Below are 20113 nucleotides of genomic sequence, written 5' to 3' on the forward strand. Positions count from 1 at the left end.
AATTTTGCCAGTGCTTGCCACATACCTATCTATCTATACTTGCTGCCACCACCACCCTGTGACTAGACTTGCTCCCAGCTTAGAAGCAGTGGGGTTGGGGACACCTGGGTGGCTCAGCATTTGAGCATCTGCCTTTGGCTCAGGGCGTGATCCCAGAATCCTGGGATCGAGTCCACATCGGGCTCCCCGCAAGGAGCCTGCCTTCTCCCTCTGCCTGTGTTTCTGCCTCTCTCTCTGTGTCTCTCATGAATAAATAAATAAAATATTTTTTATAAAAAGGAGAAGCGATGGGGTGCTGTGGTGTCAGGGTAGGTGAGGCAGCAGCTCGTGACCCCTCGTTAAGTTATTCACCTGTTCACTCATCCAGTCAAGGATTTATCCAGCACTACGATGTGCTCTCCGTGCTCATTTATTCTTTTTTTTTAAGATTTATTTATTTGCTTGTGATAGACATAGAGAGAGAGAGAGAGAGGCCAAGACACAGGCAGAGGGAGAAGCAGGCTCCATGCCAGGAGCCCAACGCGGGACTGGATCCCGGGACTCCAGGATCCCTGGGCCAAAGGCAGGCGCTAAACTGCTGAGCCACCCGGGGATCCCCCTCATTTATTCTTTTTTTCTTCATTTGTACCAACTCTGCTAAGATGTGTTTGTGTAAATTGTCCCCACTTAACACGGATATGGGTTTTCATGTGACGTTAACGTGTGTGCATGTTGAGAACCGTTAGCTTCCAGACCAGTTAATATTTGTGTCATCATGAGGTGACTGCGTCCGCAGTGGGGGCCTGCAGATCTGTACCCCGGCTGGCTGCCCGTCACACGGTCACTGACTCCTCTCCCCTCACACTGCCCCCGCACTGGCCTTCTTGCTGCTCCTCAGACGCTCAGGCACACTCGTAGCTCAGAGCCTTGGCATGTCATGTCCTGCCCCTGGAATCCCCTTCACGTGTCTTCATGACCTGCTAGGTCACTGTGTTCAGGTCTCCGTTCAGACGCAGCTTTGTCAGGGAGGCCTTTCCAGACCACCCTGTGTGAAGCCGCACACCCCACCTCTCTCCATCAGCCTTACTGAGTGGTTTTCCTTCATGATATTCATTGCTACCTGTCACTTGTCTGGCGTGGCAGTGCTGCCCACAGGATGACAGAATGGCCTGTGAACTGCAGGAGCCGAGACAGAGCACCATGACCTCAGGAATGAAGGGAACAGAGCAGGGCTGGGGAGAGCACTTCATCTGGAGAATCAGAAGGCAGGTGTTTTGCAAATGAGGAGAGAGCCATCATCAGAGGGTGTGGATCTAAAGAGAAGGGTTGTGTTTGTTTGTCTGTCTGTTTGTTTTGCATGGGAGCAGAGGAAGGTTTGGTGGCAGCCATGGGTGAGTAGGAAATGGCAGCATTGCCCTGGACCCAAGGACTCATGCAGTTTGGGAGGAGAAGGAGGAGCTTCCTGTGAGGAACTTGATGGAGAAGCAGCATCTTCTAGGGAGGGTCAGGGTTTCCATGAGGCAAGAAGGCTGTAGGAGAATTTGTGAAAAAAATTAATGTGAAACTTTTTTTTTTTTATTTTTGAGAAACGTACTTTAAATGAGGGACCTTTGTAGAGGGTAAGAGGGAGGTCCACTGTGGGAGAAAGGGTTTTGGCGGTTAAATACAGGGCAGTCTTGGGGATGAGGTCATAGAAGAGGATCTGGCACTGAGCTGGTCTAGATGGTCAGCAAGCCGCCAAGCAGGCAGGGATGAGGTGTGGGCTCCAGCTGACGTCCTGAACGCAGAAGGTTAAAACCTCGTGTAGTGTTGAGAGCATGCACTGTTGCTTGACATTCATACAGGATGAGAGACCTCTGTTTTCTGGGATGGTAAACAAAATAATGCCCTCTGCCAAACACGACGTCCTAATTCCCAGAGCCTGCTCATGTACCGTATGTGGCACCTGTGATTAAGAGTAAAGGTCTTGAAGTATTCTGTTATTTGATTGTGCCAAATTAATCTTCCATTCTACTGCTGAGTCACATTTAGGTTATTTCTATTTGGGGCTCTTACCAAATATACCAATCCTTGAGTCCCTGTCTCTTGGCAGATATGAACAGCATTTCTATGGAGCATATATCTAGAAGTGGAATTGCTTGGTTATGGAGTATGCGTATGTCCTGATTTACTAGGTGATTACAGACTAGTGACGATCAAATGATAGAATACTTTAATAACGATGAATGGGGGGATCCCTGGGTGGCGCAGCGATTTGGCGCCTGCCTTTGGCCCAGGGCGCGATCCTGGAGACCCGGGATCGAATCCCACGTCGGGCTACCGGTGCATGGAGCCTGCTTCTCCCTCTGCCTGTGTCTCTACCTCTCTCTCTCTCTCTCTGTGTGACTATCGTAGATTATAATAAATAAAAATAAATAAAATAAAAGATGCAAAGGATCTTAAAAAAAATAAATAACGATGAATGGCCTGCACCGTACCCAACTGCACAGACGAATACATATCATTTTGAGGGAGCAAAAGAAGCTAATGCAAAAGAATAAAGTTGGAAAATCAGCAAGACTAAACTACAAAATTTTATGGATGCATAAAATTTATTAGCCTGCAACAATGTGTAGGCTAATAAAAACGAAAACATTTTAGGGGCGCCTGGGTGGCTCAGTTGTTAAGCATCTGACTCTTGATTTCGGCTCAGGTCTCGATCTCAGGGTCTTGACATCAAGCCCTGCACAGGCTCTGCAGTGGTCGTGGAGACTGATTAACTGCTTAATATTCTCTCTCTCTCCCTCTCCCTATCCCCCAACCCAAGAAAAAAAGAAAACATTTTAACACTTTAAGAATGATTGCTTCAGAGACCAAATCAAAAAAATTTCAATAAATTATTTAAAATAAACTAAATATAATGAGCAATGTTTAAAAGTCAAAAAATATGGGAAATAATTAAAGACAGGCAGAAAAGGAAATGAAAGAGGAGGAGGAGCCTGCCCGAGGCTGACCAGGCATTTTTTGTTTTCTAAAACCAGCCACACCCTGAGAGAGAGAGAGAGAAAAAGAAAAAGAGAGAGAGAGAGAGAGAGAGAGAGAGCCCCTGGGTTGCAGGCAACAGAGCAAGCCTCTCTTCTGGGGAGATGGAGTGAGCAGTCTAGGGTCCTTAGTGCATCCCATACACACACACGTTACGAGGAATGCTGGGAAGGGTCCTTAGCAGGTGGATTTGACCTCACACTCCTCACTCACTCACTCTAGACCCTATGGAGAAGTTGGCTTAATCTGGGAAGATGCCAATCTGGGATTAGATGGCATCCAGATGAATGTCTAACAGGCTATTTCTGTGAACACGAAAGAGCATTATCTTTCCTATAACCAAGGCCAACAGAAGCAGAACAAATGCTCCATTTCCTGGCAAGAAACTTGAGATTCCCACAGAATATTCTTGTGAGTGTAGGACTCAGCCAAGAGAAATTCCATGCTGCTTTGCTCTCATTATAAATTACCCATAAAATGCTTTATGATGAGTGTAAAAACAGTACAGTGCATGTAGGTGCCAGGTGTCTATTCCCATAGGCTTCATGGTTTAAATTAGAATTAGGAAAAGCTTGATATTGCACATAAAATAATTTTAAATTATTTTGCAACTTCAGATACTACATTTCTGGGTCATTAAAATTGCCAAAAGTTGAAATATTAAAATCTTTTTAAAAAGATTTTATTTATTTATTCAATGAGAGACACAGGCAGAGGGAGAGGCAGGCTCCCTGTGGAGAGCCTGATGCCAGACTCAATCCCAGGACCCTGGGATCATGACTTGAACCCAAGGCAGATGCTCAACCACTGAGCCACCCAGGTGCCCCGAAATATTAAAATCTTTAAATGCTAAGGGTATATACACTACATATGATAAATAAGACACCACAAGTCAGTGTGGGAAGAAGGGCCTCTTTGTAATTGCTGGCTTAGTGCTTGTTCAGTTATTTGGGAAAAAAACTTATCTTCATCTCATACCATAATCTGAATAAATTCTAACTGTATCATTAGTTTTTAAAGCCAAATCACTAAAAAAATAATAAAAAAATACAAAAACCCAAATCACTAAATTATCATAAGAATTTTAAAATTATGAAAAGAAAACCTAGATCAATACTCACCTGCTCAATGAATAAAGACAACATTTCAAAGCTTAAACCTAGCGAAAGGACAGAGCTGACTAGCAAAACAATAAACCTATTGTGAACAAAAAATAATAAAGTTAAATAACAGAAGACTAGGAGAATTAGTACAACTTCCATAGGAAAAAAACTAATATTTTCAGTATGTAAAATGTATCTACAAAGCCATTTTTTTAAAAAAGAAAAAAAAAAAACAAAACAGGGGCACCTGGGTGGCTCAGTGGTTGAGCATCTATCTTTGGCTCAGGTTGTGATCCCGAGGTCCTGGGATTGAGTCTTGCATTGGGCTCCCCACAGGGAGCCTGCTTCTCCCTCTGCCTTTGTCTCTGCCTCTCTGTGTCTCCCATGAATAAATAAATGAAATCTTAAAAAAAAAAAAAAAAAGAAAAAGAAAAAAAACAACCCAGGACTCCCAACACCTGAATAGGCAAAGGATATAAACATTTCATTCACAAATGGCTAATTACCTGAAAAAAGTTCATCTTTACTAGTTATAATTTTTTAATGTTTTATTTATTTATTTTTAATTCTTTTTGTATTTATTTATGATAGTCACACAGAGAGAGAGAGGCAAAGGCACAGGCAGAGGGAGAAGCAGGCTCCATGCACCGGGAGCCCGACGTGGGATTCGATCCCCCGTCTGGAGGATCGCGCCTTGGGCCAAAGGCAGGCGCTAAACCGCTGCACCACCCAGGGATCCCTAATGTTTTATTTTTTAATTGAGATACAATTGACATATAACATTGTATTCATTTTAGGTGTACAACATAATGATGTGATACATGTATATATTGTGAAATGATCACCTGGATAAATCTAGTTAATATCTATTACCTCACATAGTTACACTTCTTTTTCTTGTGATGTACAAACTTTTAAGATTTGCTTTCTTAGCAATTTTCAGATATGCAATACAGTATGCTTAACTATACTCACCATGCTGTACATCACATCCCAGGACTTCTCTTATAACTGGAAATTTGTACCTGTCGACCACCTCCACCCATCTCACCCTCCCCCTACCTCTGGCAACCACCAGTCTGTTCTCCAAATCTCAGAGTTCAGGGTCTTTTTTAGATTCCACATATAAGGAAGATCATACGATATTTTATGTTTCTCTGTTTGACTGATTTCACTTAGTATAATACCTTCAAGGTCCATCCATGTCACAAATGGCAGGATTTCCTTCTGTTTTTTATAGCTGATATGATAATAATATTCCATTGTATACATACTACAACTTCTTTATCCCTTCATCTGTTGATGGATGTTTAGGTTGTTTCTGTGTCTTGGCTATTGTAAATAATGCTGCATTGAACACGGGAGTGTGGGTAACTCTTCAAGATATAGATTTCATTTCCTTCTGATACATACCCAGAAGTGCAATTGCTGGATTATGTGGTACTTGTATTTTATAATTTTTTGAGGGAACTCCATACTGTTTTCTGTAGTGGCTGCACCAATTCATATCCCACAACCAGAGCACAAGGATTGCCTTTTCTCCATATCTTCCCCGACACTGCTTAGTTCTTGTCCTTTTAATAATGGACATTCTGACAAGTGTGAAGTAATATCTTCTTGTGGTTTTGATTTGCATCTCCCTGATGATGAATGATGTTGAACAGTTTTTCATGTGTCTATTGGTCATTTGCATGTCTTCTTTGGCAGGTTTTTAAAAATTATTGTGATATTTACATTACATAAAATTAACCATGTTTAAGTGAACAGTTCAGTGGCATTTAGTACATTCACAATGTTGGGCAAACACCACCTCTCTCCTGTTCCAAAACATTTGCATCACCCCAAAAGAAATCCCCATGCCTGTTGAGCAGATTCTCCTCATTTTTCCTTCTCCCAGCCCCTGACAACCACTAATCTGCTGTGTCTGGATCTACTTATTCTGGATACTTCATGTAAATAGAGTCAGTCATACTTTTTGCATCTGGCTCTTTCACCTAACAATATTTTTGAGATTATTCTACAGGTAGCAGGGATCGGCATATCATTCCTTTAATGGAATATGGAATTATACATATTCCATTGTATAAATGCTACTTTTGTTTCTCCATTCATCTGTTGCTGGATATATAGGCTGTTTTTTACCTTTTCCCTATTATAAAGAGGACTTCTACGAACACGTGCACATGTGTTGTTGTTTGAATTCTTTTGAGTGTGTACTTAAGCGTGGAATAACTAAGTCATACGATTATTCTATTTAACTTTTTGATGAACTACCAAACTTTTCCACAGCAGCTGTACCATTTATATTCTCACCAGGGGGGTGTAAGAGTTTCAAATTTTCCACATCCTTGCCAGCACTTGTTATTTTCTGTCTTTTAAAAAAAAATTCTAACCATCCTAGCAGTTATGAGTTGGTATCTTACTGTGGTTTCGATTTGCATTTCCTTAATGACTAATGATGTTGAGCATCTCTTTGTGGGCATGCTGGCCATTTGCAGGTCTTCTCTGGACAGATGTTAATTTTTCACCTATTGAATTAGCAGACATGATTTGAAGTTGTTAATGTTGTATAATATTAGAGAAGCTATTTTAAGTGCAAAATGCAAAGTGTTGAACACAGTGCACACAGAGTGTTCATAATAGTGTGAAAAATGAGATTCTTTCTAGCCCTATTTTGGTTGAACCATAAAGACAAGAGAAGTTATATTCCGAAGTAGGTTGTCAGACATACTATCGTAAAGAAATTTCAAAATAGACATCTGAGAAAACCAGTAAGGTAACCACGTTTGTCAGATTGTTGGAATTAGTGGTGGTGTTTGAGGAAAGCAGCTCATGGAAGCCTGTGAGGGGGACTTGATATGAATTTTGGGAGTGGAGATTCAGCATGTCCTCAGACACAACCAAATTAGAAATCTATTGGGGGTGAGGAGGAATGAGCTGATGTTGGCTTCTTGCCTGGGAATCAAAGGACAAAAGAAGGACCATGGCTAGCTACAGAACTGGGGACACTGACTTCTGTGTTAGTAACTGCACTGATGGCAAAATCGGCTCAGGTGATGGGTGTTTGAGCAAGACAACAACGATCATCTTAGGTCATGTCACTGGGACTATCTAGAAGTGTGGATGGATCCCAGCAGAGGAGAACCTTGGGGTAGAACACTGATCTTAAGTTGCTGAGGAGAGTCTGGATCTACGTAGAATAGATTTTCCCAGTTTATGGGAACTGCAGGTGAGAGATCCCCAGGGATGGGAAGCGGGTCCTCAAAATTACCATGCTAGCCATACCATAAGAGGAATCAGCTCAGAGAGCGTCCTGCTATCTTACCGAGAAAGAACTTTCCTGGGATCCCTGGGTGGCGCAGTGGTTTAGCGCCTGCCTTTGGCCCAGGGCGTGATCCTGGAGATCCTGGATCGAGTCCCACGTCGGGCTCCCGGTGCATGGAGCCTGCTTCTCCCTCTGCCTATGTCTCTGCCTCTCTCTCTCTCTGTGACTATCATAAATAAATAAAAATTAAAAAAAAAAAAAAGAACTTTCCTGCCCCATTCACGTCTCCTCTCACCCCACTTTGACCTTCAGTGAGGTGAGAAAATATGGTACCAAGCTGGGGAGGGAGAAAATAAGAGATAAGATTTAATCCAAAAGCAAGTGACTTCCTGCAAAGTGATCTAGCAAGGGTGGGGGGGGGGGGGACAATGAGCAGTTCCACATGCAGTCTGGGAAATTTGGGTTGTAGTATGGGACTAGGGATCCATCCTAATTGCTGAACTGAGATAATGTTTCCAACTTAAAGTAACTATGAGACTTCCAGTTAACCAAAAAGTAAGAAGGGAAGTCTTGGACCTGCTCTGGTTTGTAACCAAGGGCAGGAAAGGACCATTCCTCCCTGTGGATTGAAAGGAACAAAATAAAGTGGCTCTTCTGAAGAGTCCTGCTTATTCAAGACATCAGTAGAATATACATGAACATGTAGATGCTCTTTTGGAAGAGTAGATAAGAAACCAGTAAGCTGAGCTGAGGGATCAAGGTTCTATCACTTTTTAAAAACGATATAAAATTCTGTGTGAATCCCACATAACAATAATGGCACTTTAGTTAAGATTTAGAAGATGTAAAAAAAAAAAAAAGATTTAGAAGATGTACTCTTTCTTTCCTAATGATGTTAGTAGTTTTATTGAGATATAATTCACATGCAATTCACCCATTAACGTACACAGCGCAGTGTTTTTTAGTATGTTCATGGGGTAATGCAACCATCATCATAACCTAGTTTCTTTTTTGGAGAAATGCCTATTCAAATCCTTTGCCCATTTTTTTTTTTTTTTTTTTTTTAAGTTGAGCATGGAGCCCAACATAGGGCATGAACTCACAACCCTGAGATCAAGATCAAGATTCGGACACTTAACTGACTCAGCCACCCAGGTCCATTTTTTAATTAAGCTGTCTTTTTTATTATTGAGTTGTAAGAGTTCCTTATATATTCTAGATACAAATCCTACATCAAATATATGATTTTCAAATAATTTCTCCCATTTTGTAGATTTTTTCAACTTTCTTTGTGGTGTCTGTTTAAGCACAAACATTTTTAATTTTGATGAAATCCTATTTATTTTTTCTTTTGTCACTTCTATCTTTGGTGTCATAGCTAAGAAATCATTTAACCTGCGGTCAGGAATGTATGCCTCTGTTTTCTTCTAGGAGTTTTACAGTTTTAGTTCTGACCTTTTTAAGTTTTTGTGTTTGCTGTGAGGGGGTTCAATTTAATTCTCTTTCTTTCATTCATTCATTCATGTATTCTTAAGTAGGCTCCACACCCATTATGGAGTCCAATGCAGGGATTGAACTCGTGACCCTGAGATCAAAACCTGAGCTGAAATCAAGAATCAGACTCTTAACCGACAGAGCCACCTGGGCATCCCTCTTTTCCATGTGTATATCCTTCTTCCAGACCAGTTATCTCTCTCAGCTTCACTATCTTCCCCTCTAAAATGGTGATGACAATAAAATACATACCTCTCTAGATTATCAAGGAGTTTAAATGAGCCAGGACTTGTAAAGAAAGTTGTGTCAGGACCATTCATTGAAGAGACTATTCTATCTCCCATTGAATTGGCTGGGAACCATTGTCAAAAATCAGCTGACCACAGATATTTAATTTATTTCTATACTCTCAATTCTATCCCTTTGGTCTACATGTCTATCCTTGTGCCAGTATCCTATTGTTTTATTATTATAGCTTTGTAGTAAGTTTTGAAATCCAGAAGTCCTTCAACTTTGTTCTTTTTCAAGATTGCTTTAGCTAATGTGGGTCCCTTGCCTTTCCATATGAATTTTAGGATCAGTTTCTGAAAAAGAACCAGGTGTGGTTTTGATAAGAATTATACTGCACGGATAGCTCAATTTGAAGATTATTACCACTTTAACAATACTGAGTCTTCTGATCTGCCATGGAATGTTTCTCATAACCCCCTATGATTTTGTGTTGTCTACAAGAAAAATTCTAAATTACACACCTGAATTTTGAGGTTCCTTCCAATTTGAGCCCATCTAATGTACTTTAACAACACATAGTCTTCATTTTGGCCATGCCAATTTCCCCCATGTTCTCTAAGCAGACACTTATTAAAGCTTGAACTCAAGAGCAAAAATAATTATGTATCTTTGCAGCCCAAGCACCAAAAGACACCAACAAGCCATCCTTGCAGTAAATATTGGCTAAGTTGAGTCAGTTGATGAAGGCCAAGCTAAAAAAAATATTTTTTTAATTAAAGGCCAAGTCAGTTCCACCTGCTTCTTTAGAATCTTCCCCAAACCACTCTCTAGCCCACAGTTCACCAGCTTCTTCTAAACATCTATGGCAAAAAATAAAAAAAATAAAATAAAAATAAAAATAAAAATAAACATCTATGGCTCATCATGGCCACAGATATGTGTTTCTGGTCCCCACCCACCCCCATTGAAATGGAAAGCAAACACTTAAGAAATACTCCTTGCATTGAACTTCGATTTGGGTTGTCAGCTGTTTTATCCATATGCACTAACACCAGCCTATTTTTGCCTTCCCAGGGGATGTTCTGGTGTTCCTGGATAGCCACTGCGAGGTGAATACTGCATGGCTGCAGCCCTTGCTGCATGCCATTGCCAAGGACTCCAAAATGGTGGTGTGTCCTCTGATAGATGTCATTGACTATATGACCCTTGAATACCAGTCCTCTCCTGTTGTAAGGGGTGCTTTCAACTGGCATCTAGATTTTAAGTGGGATAGTGTTTATTCTTATGAGATGGATGGACCAGAAGGACCCACTAGACCCATCCGGTGAGATTTCTTCAGGTTATGGGAAAATATCATATATGTATTGGGACCTGGGGGAAAAAAAGAAGCTTTTGGAGATGATTCCTTCAATTTCTTGGGCCTAATAAAGAGAAATATTTTGTTATTTATCTTGTTTCTGAAAGTCCATAATAATAGAATTTGGTAGGTTTTTAGCATCTCAGCCCAGTTAATAATACCACCATGGATAGTGTCCCTCTGGTTCCAGGTGTCTGTCTTTGGAATGCAGACTTGGTTCTTGGGACCAAATTGTATGTGGTCAATGAACAAAATGCTAGCACTGTGGTCAGCCCAGAAAAAGGACATGGATTTGCAAAATTCACATAGAAAACATTTATCTAAGTGCTTTCATCTGTAATTGTGTAAAGATGAATACGATTTTCCTTGATATTAGTCTTGGAAAAGATATTTTTAAGTGTGAGAACAATATGATGTTGTGGCTTTTAATTACATCTATGAGGCTATTTCTGAAGAGACTTGCTCCAGGTCACTCCCCACATTTACTGATAACAGATGCCAGGCTCCTTCTCTTCTTTTATTACTAACCTCTTTGTTTTATAAATCACACAAATAAATTTTCTAACACTGAAACCTAGCACATCCTTGATCTTTGTCTCTATTTTAATTTAGTTAGAGCTGTGTGACCTTGTGCAACTTACCTAATCTCTCTGCACCTTATTTTATTATCTGTGAAGTAAGTCTAGAGGGTAGTAATACTTCACAGAGTTGTTGTGAGAATTGGTCAGTATATATCAAAGCTTAGAACAGTATCTGACCATGGTAAGTATACATAAATGTTAGCTCGTCTATAATTGTTAGCTAGTATTATTCCTGTAGCCATATCCTGGACCCCTCATCTTCTAAATTACCAGATATCTGTCTCCTTGTCCATAGCCTAGGATGTTCCTAATATTTTCCTGCTATGCTCCACCCACACCTACCCCCTGGACATCATCGGGATCTCCAGTTCTTTGATTTCTGTTTTTAACCCCTCATGGCTTCTTTTTTCTTCTGTGGCCTAGACTTTCTGACCTATAAATTCACTGCTCTTCTTGCCAATACCTTCAGCTGTCACATCCTGCTACACTTTTACCACAGTAGCCCAGCGAATCTCCAACTCTGGGCCAATTCCACCATCTGTTTTCTTTGTTCCTCTAAGAGATGTGAACTGATGCTTCTACACATTGATGGTCTCCAGCCTCATGCTGGTCTGCAATCACTCATTCCCCCACCTGGATATTCCAAACCTTTATCACTTCCCTTGGTCCCAGTACCTGCCCCTGCTCTGAGCCCCTTACTTCTGATATGCAATCTGGCGTCCTAATCCAAGGATGAAATAAAGACTAAGAATCAGTAGGGATAACTGGAAAATTATTTAGTGCTTTATGCAAGAGCCATGATGGAATACTATTGCTGCGAAGCATGACTACACCTGCAGCCTCCCACTGCCTACCTTAATCCAGTGATTAGCCAGCTCTAGGATCATCTTTTGTGATGACTCTCACATGACATCTGTCCATCTCTCTGCCTGTCCACATGGTCTGGGCCCTCACTGTTCCAGGCTTAGACTCTACACTCTTAGGGACAATCTGGCCTGCGGGTCCCCCTCCCTCATGCCAATCTCTCTGTTGCTACATTAATTTTCTTAAAACCCTACTTTGCACATGTCACCAAATGTCTTTCTTTTGCTTTTAGGATAAATAGATCCCTTCATGCACCTTGCACTGTGTATAACTCTGATCTTTGCTCTGCTCCAGCCATCATTTATTAGTTATTTAGGACTGTTGCATACAGTTGTATAGGCTGCGTACTGCACATCTTCAGGAGGCACTGTTCTTAAAGATCATAGGTGACTGGCATCCCTGGAATTATGCAATAAAGTAGCCTTCTTCCAGGCCAATTACCTCTCTCAGCTTCACTATCTTCACCTATAAAATGGTGATGACAATAAAATACATACCTCTCTGGATTATCAAGGAGTTTAAATGAGCCAGTACTTGTAAAGAACATAGCCTGACTCAGAGGAAGTGATCAGTATAAATGGTTGCTATTTTGCTATAGACTTAAGAATGAAAAAGAATAAAGATATCCTTAATATAAATAAAAATTTAATATGTAAAAATCTTGATTTACCCAAAAATAAAAAATAAAGCATCAATCTTTGAAGTTCATCTCAAAATAAACTTATTTAATTTAAAATAGTTACTTTTAGCAAGAAGTAGTTACAGTATTACATTTACAAAAAAATTGACATAATTTTGTAACATTTCATGTGTCACATATAAGGCATGCTTTAGGCTCTAAAAATTTCAATAGGGAAACTGTATTCCTCATATTTGCTGAGTAGCAACATTTTTGGAATTCTAATACCCTGTTAGTATCTATATATATAGTCACACATGCTATTTGAAAACAATTTGACAATATACCCTAAAAATCGTACAAATGTTATTCTTTAATGCAATAATTCCACTTCTTGAAATATTTCCCTAAGGAGTTAATGAGAAGTAAGTACAGAGACATCTATTGTAGCAACATTTATATTAGTTAGAAAATAAAAACAACATGAAACGGCTAAAAACTGTATTAATATTTTGTAGAATATTATATAACATTTTTGAAAGCTAATTAATATAAAAGGAAAGTTCTCACAATATGCTATTAAAAAAATCAAGCCATAAAAAACTTAGTATGATACCAATTACTTATAGAATACATATTACACATGTTATAATGTACTGTTCACCTTGAACAATACGGGAGTTATGCACACTGACCACACAGGGGTGCAGTCAAAACTCTAAATGTAGCTTTTGACTCCGCCAAAAACTTAACTAAGAACCCACTGTTTACTGAAAGCCTTACCGATAAGGTAGACAGTTGAGTAACACATATTTTATATGCCTTATGCGTTATATACTGTATTTCCTCCCCTCGCCTCCAAATTAGCAGTTTCCAGGGGATCCCTGGGTGGCTCAGCGGTTTAGCACCTGCCTTCGGTCAAATTAGCAGTTTCCAGATCTTCCTTCTACCACCTGCCCCCCACCCTGGCCCCCTGTTTGCACCTTCTCATCTCCTTTGCCGATTCCTCCTCTTCTCTCCGACCTCAGTTTTTTTTTTTTAAACAACCCCATTTTTGTTTTTTAAGATTTATTTATTTATTTATTCACGAGAGACACACAGAGAGAGAGGCAGAGACACAGGCAGAGGGAGAAGCAGGCTCCATGCAGGGAGCCCGACGTGGGACTCGATTCCGGGACTCCAGAATCACGCCCTGGGCGGAAGGCAGGCGCTAAACCGCTGAGCCACCCAGGGATCCCCTCTGACCTCAGTTCTTGATCCTCTTCTCTACCTCCCCTCACCCACAGAGGGCTTCCTATCCATCTTATACTGAGGACTCCCAAAGTTCTGCCTCCAGCCCTGGCTGCTCTCAAGTGCCAGACTCCTCCATCCAACTGCCTACTGGCATCTCCACTTGAATGCTGACTCAACATCTCAGACATGTCCCCAGCTGAATTTTCCCACGAAAATCTACCCCCCCCCACACACACACACACCAGCATCCCCATCTCAGTGCATGGCAATATCACCTTCCAGGTACTCAGGCCAAAACGCTGGATACGGTCCTTACCTCCTCTTCCTTCTAAGCACACCACATCCCACTCATAAGCAAACCTGGTTCCATCTTCAAAATACATCAGAGATTGGACCACATCTCACTGCCTTCATTGTTATACTTTATCCACGATCCCATCCTCTTTCTCTGGGACCACTACAGCAACTGGTGTCCCTGCTTCTACCCTTGCCCCTACTTGAGCTGGGATCTTGCCCTATTGATTCACTAATTTATCTCCAACACTTCATAGGTGTTTAAGACATATTTTTAAAAAAATAAATGAATGCATGAACATGTAATTATTTTCAAACTACTTACCTTAGTGTTATCGGGCCCTCCTATTGGTGAACAAGTAAAAGATGTTTTGTAACATTATGGTTTTCCCAAAAGTAAATATTATAATTCACTTCATGTGCTTAGAAAGGGAGATCTGTAAACTCTAATACCCAATAGTTATCCCAAAGGGAAATGCACATTCTAAAAATAATGTTCCCTCTCAAGAAAAAGCATTTAGAAGATACCATCATACAACTCTGTGAGAGTTAAGTAAAAGTTACTGCGGAGGGAACCTGGGTGGCACAGTTGGTTCAGTGTGCCTGGGTGGCACTCTTGGTTTCACCTCAGATTGTGATCTTGGGGTTGTGAGATCGAGCCCCACCATGGGCTCTGGGCTCCATGCAGAGTCTGCTTGAGTTTCTCTCTTCCTCTTCTTCTGCTCATCCTGTTCATGCATGTGCTTTTTCTCTCTCTCAAATAAAGAAATAAATCATAAGAAAGAAAAGTTACTGTGTACAAATTTTGGGTAGTTTTGGTTCCGATTTACTAATTTTACATACCTAAATATATATTAAGTTAACAATTTTGGTGGTAATATTCTTGTTTACTAGTTTTTATTTTATTGCTAATATTCAATATAATTTTGGCAAAAATCTATAATGGCTGAATCTGTGATTTCATATTTATGTGTCCCTTTTAGGTCACCTGCAATGGCTGGAGGAATTTTTGCTATAAACAGGCATTATTTTAATGAGATTGGACAATACGACAAAGGCATGGATCTCTGGGGAGCAGAAAATTTGGAACTTTCACTGAGGGTAATTCCTATTTGACTTTTTAACTAGTTACCTTTGTGCAGAGAGAGGGAATGCTGACTTCAAGTCACGAGACAAGTCCTGGTGCTTACACCCAGTTTTCCTGCCAGAGCATCTGATACCATTCCCACGTCACATGAAATAAATATCTATGGGACTTCTTGCAAAATGTGACAATAGTTAGTAAAATACCAGCTCTTATTACCATATATTTCATTATTTCTAAGCTATGGTTTATCGAATTAATGTAACGCTTTTAATTATTTGTGAAAGCTCGTCTTTGTTAAAAGACAAAGTGACAGTGTCTGGACAGTTGTGGTGCAGTGGAAATAATAGTGTTAGGCAGTGTGGGACTTGGGTGCCACTAACTCTATGGGTGATCTCAGACCTCAGTTTCACCATCTGCAAATTGGGAAGACTCAATAGGAGATGTCTGGGTTGTCTCTCCACTCTTGAATCCAGGGTTACCTGCTATCACATTAGTGGAACTTGAAAATATTATGGTGAGTGAAAGAAGCCAGACACAAAAGGCCACATATTTATATGAATGAGTCCACCCCTAGGAATGTGCAGACAAAGCAAATCCGTAGAAACAGAAGGTAGATTAGTGGTTGCCAGGGGTTTAAGGAAGGACAGTGAGTACTGATGGGAACTAGGGCTCTTTTTGGTGTGGTAAGAATGTTCCAGAATGAGACAGTGGAGCTGGTTGGACAACCTCATGAAAATACTCTGAGTCACTGAATCATATATACTGTGAAAGGGTGAATTTTTTATAGACTGTGAATTACATCTCAAATCTTTTTTTTTAAAGATTTTATTTATTTATTCATGATAGAGAGAGAGGCAGAGACACGGGCAGAAGGAGAAGCAGGCTCCATGCAGGGAGCCCTATGTGGGACTCGATCCCAGGTCTTCAGGATCATGCCCTGGGCCAAAGGCAGATGCCAAACCGCTGAGCCACCCAGGGATCCCCTGCATCTCAAATCTAAAAGTAGATTTGAGGGCAGCCCCGGTGGCCCAGCGGTTTAGCGCCGCCTTCGGACCGGAGCGTGATCCTGGGGACCCAGGATCGAGTCCCACATGGGTCTCCCTGCGTGGAGCCTGCTTCTCCCTCTGCCTGTGTCTGCCTCTCTCTCTGTGTCTCCCATGAATAAATAAAATCTTAAAAAAAAAAATTAAAAAAAAATAAATAAATAAAATAAAAATAAAAGTAGATTTGACTTTTAAATATTCCCGTGATATTAGATCATTAGACATTAGGCATCTGTTGCTAACTTTCTTGTAGGATCCTTGGTCAGCCATTAATCTTTCTACTCCATTTCCTCACCTGGCAAATAGGAATAAATATAAATGCCATTGTCAGAATTTCGTGAAGATTTTTGTGTTTTTGTGGATTTTTAATTTTATTTAAATTCCAGGATAGTTAACACAGTGTTTCTATTAGTTTCAGATGTACAATAAATGATTCAGCAATTCTATGCATCACCTGGTGATCATCAGAACAAGTGCCCTCCTTAATCCCCATCACCTGTTTCCCCATCGCCCACTCTCTCCCTTCTGGTGACCTGAATCAGTGTATTCCCTACAGTTAAGAGACTGTTTCTTGGTTTCTCTTTCTCTCTCTTTCTTCCTTTTCTCATTTCTTATGTTTCTTAAATTGCAATTTTGTGAAGATTTGATGACATAATTGGAGTAGAGAAAAAAGTACAAAACAGATATTCCTGGCAAGAGAGTCTGAAGAAAGTATGAAGGTACGATTCAGATGTTTATTGTATGCTTATCATAGATAAATTGTGGTTTTTCACTAAATTCTAACAGGCTTTTTTCATGGTCACTTTGGAGCTCCTGGCTAGCTCTGTTGGAAGAGCCTGTGACTCTTGATCTCAGGGTTGTGAGTTCAAGCCCCAAGTTGGGTGTAGAGGTGTTTTAAATAAAAAAAAAAAAAAATTAATAAAACTTAAAAAAAAAGCAGTCACTTTGAACTGTGCATGTAAATCTGGGCTATGAATTCACCATAATTATTCTTAATTTTTTCTCTCTTTTCTCTGCCTGTTTGTCTCTTCCCAGCAGAGACAATCTGGTGCAGAGAAAACAGTTTAATCAATGACTAAGGTCTAATCTCAACTAAGCTTTAGCTTCCTTGCAGGTAAAAAGAATAAAACAGGGGATCCCTGGGTGGCGCAGCGGTTTGGCGCCTGCCTTTGGCCCAGGGTGCGATCCTAGAGACCCGGGATCGAATCCCACATGAGGCTCCCGGTGCATGGAGCCTGCTTCTCCCTCTGTCTATGTCTCTGCCTCTCTCTCTCTCTCTGATTATCATAAATAAATAAAAATTAAAAAAAAGAAAAAAAACAGAGATTCCCTATTACAGCGTTGTGAAGACAGATACCTTATAGAAGCTGCTTAATAAGTGACAGCTGTAATTACTCTTAAACTGTTGCCGTCTGTTCTTTAGACTCTGCAATCGTCTGCAGAGTTCATACTCTGATTTCATATATTAGCATGTATTAAAACATTTGCTATATTTGCTTTTTGTGTTTTATTTTTGTGATTTTTTTTTTCCGTTTTGGTTTTTATCTCCCTCTTCCTTTTTTTGGCTTGTTACTTTGTTCACTTGCTTAAAGTTCTTTTAAGCACAGACTCCTTTCATGATGCTTCAGATACTTTATTGTGAACATAAAAATATCTGAGCAATATATTTTTCCTCTTAAGGCCCTATTTGACAGTACGTTGTAAGCTTGTTGTATTCATGGCTTCTCCCCACCCCCCATCATGTGTTCCCTTCTGATGCAGGCATTATTTTATAACATTCATGTTTTGGGCACTTTTCATTGTTTGGTAGATGATTACTTGCTTTGGCTTTTGGCTGTCTGTGAATATGGTATACGGTATATACCACCTGCCTCTCAAGACCTAATACCTTAATGAGCACATTCTTGTATCTCAGAATAAAATCAATTTTGTGAACAACACATGCATATTTGAAGAGGGAGTGTATTCCTTTTTCTGGCTCTATATTACCTCCAGATAGCAAATAACAGCTAACTTATCTTTCACATGTATTATTTATCCCTGCTTCAGTATTTTCAACTACTCCATTCCTAATGGTCCCTTCATATTTTTTTAAGTATGTTGTGGGTCTCTCCTTTTATAAATGTGTAAATTAATAAATAGCTTGAGTACTCTCTTGACCCTAAGCAGCAGTCTCTAACCAAGGTAAATAACCCTGTCTTTCCAGAGAGAAGATCATCGACACCTGTACCTAGGTTTCCATTTCTCCTCATTCCAATAAATCAACATCCTGGTGGCCCTCAGCACTCTAGGAGAGTGTTCCTGGAACTGTCACCAGTTTAATACTGATGTCCCTAGTGTATGGCTTTTGCTATTCTGTAACCTGGAGGTTACTGCAACATTTGACCCTGTAGACCAATTTTCTTCCAGCAGTTTTCTTGAAGTTTAGAACAATGCTGCTGGTCCCTCTTCCATAGCTCTGTTGTTCTTGAAGTCCTCGCATGAGTTTCTTCTGTGCATCCCTGAAGCACAGGTATTCCTAAGACCATTGTTGTTGTCAGCTGTCCCTTCTTGCCCAGCATGCTGCTTGGGGCTCAGGGTTGACATCAACTATTTTGTACCTGTGAAGCCACATTGGTTGTTAATATAGTGCAATGTTTCCTTACTTGGTGCTAAAGAACCTCAAGTCTGAGTCCACTGAATACCTCCCACAGGCAGCCCACCCACCCTGTGGATCGATCAGCAGGCTTTCCACTATCCAACAACTAAAGGGACAGCAGCTGGCAGGGCAGGGGCACCAGAGGTGTTGTCGCGCTGTGTCATAACTTGTTGATATTTTTCACAGCATCCCTGCGTTAGCTCTCATGGCTGTAACTAACAGCTGTGTGGTAACAGTACTCAAGGCTACATGTTTTTAGGTTAGGACTCTCTCAAGAGTTCTAGTTAGGTCCAATGTAGCTGTCATTTAGGAGCACCTGCTGTGTTGGGCTATGCCACACGCTGGGCACTCAGAAGAAGACACAGCCCTCATCCTTCCTTTCTCTCACTCACTCATTCAACAATGCTGAGAACCTGCTATGTGCAAAGTGCTGTGCTAGTGCTAGATACAGTGGCACACAGTGCAAATGTGGCTTCTGATGGCATGAACCTCTACTCTGCTGGAGTGGAGAGAGGTGATTATTTTTGATAAATGTAATGAAGAGGAACACAGAATACTACAAGATCAGATAAAAGGGGAATTAACCTTGTGTTGGGGGAAGTGTGTGTCTTAGATGGCTTCCCTAGAGAAACGGCTTTTTTTTTTTTAAGATTTAATTTATTTATTTGACAGAGAGACAGAAAAAGAGCACAAGCGGGGAGCTGCTGCAGGAGAGGTTGAAGCAGACTCCCTGCTGACCTGGGAGCCTGATGTAGGGCTCCATCCCAGGACCCTGAGATCATGACCTGAGCTGAAGACAGATGCTTAACTGACTGAACCACCCAGGCACCCCAGAAATGGCATTTTTAAGTTATGGGATAAAGGATAAAAATGTATTTCATTTATTTAACAAGGTCTTGTGTGTGTGTGGCATGCACTACTCTGGAATCTTACAGATACTAACTTATTTAATCTTTCTGATAAGCCTGTGAGCGAGGTGCATGATCTCCTACTTATAGTGGAGAAACTGGGGTACAGAGTGTTCAAGTAACTTTCTTCAATTCACAGAATCTATAGGTACATGATCCAAATCTATTGTGTCCTGCTTTGTACTATCTACTCAGCTTCAGATCTGGAGATCTTGCCAGCTCAGTTCTATTCTAAGTCATTTCTCTCTGGAAGCCTCCAGAGCTCTGAATTCATGTTAGCTGCCCTGAGCTCAGTGTTAATGATCACTCTGGAAAGTGGGGATTGGCTAGGTGCCCACAGAGCTGCAGCTTCACCCCCAGCCTCAGGATGGCTCTCCTAACCAGGCTTCACATCCA

The 20113-nt window shown here is 40.7% G+C and overlaps 1 protein-coding gene across 4 annotated transcripts in view; it reads left to right on the plus strand.

The window, feature by feature from the left end:
• GALNTL5 (polypeptide N-acetylgalactosaminyltransferase like 5) overlaps positions 1-20113 on the plus strand; it is a 57240-nt gene that overhangs the window by 25822 nt on the left and 11305 nt on the right. For 2 of the 4 annotated variants that reach the window (XR_005371347.1, XM_038559773.1), the window contains exons 7-8: positions 10168-10417; positions 15025-15142. Coding sequence is in view for 2 of the 4 variants with exons in the window: in XM_038559773.1 (XP_038415701.1) it covers positions 10168-10417; positions 15025-15142 (368 nt within the window). In the remaining 2 variants the exon portion in view is untranslated. Of the gene's footprint in view, positions 1-10167; positions 10418-15024; positions 15143-16583; positions 16741-16812; positions 16891-20113 lie in introns of those variants that run through there. The other 2 variants (XR_005371348.1, XM_038559774.1) reach the window with 2 other exon arrangements.

The sequence above is a fragment of the Canis lupus genome, chromosome 16 (assembly GCF_011100685.1).
Source record: "Canis lupus familiaris isolate Mischka breed German Shepherd chromosome 16, alternate assembly UU_Cfam_GSD_1.0, whole genome shotgun sequence".
Lineage (NCBI taxonomy): Eukaryota > Metazoa > Chordata > Mammalia > Carnivora > Canidae > Canis > Canis lupus.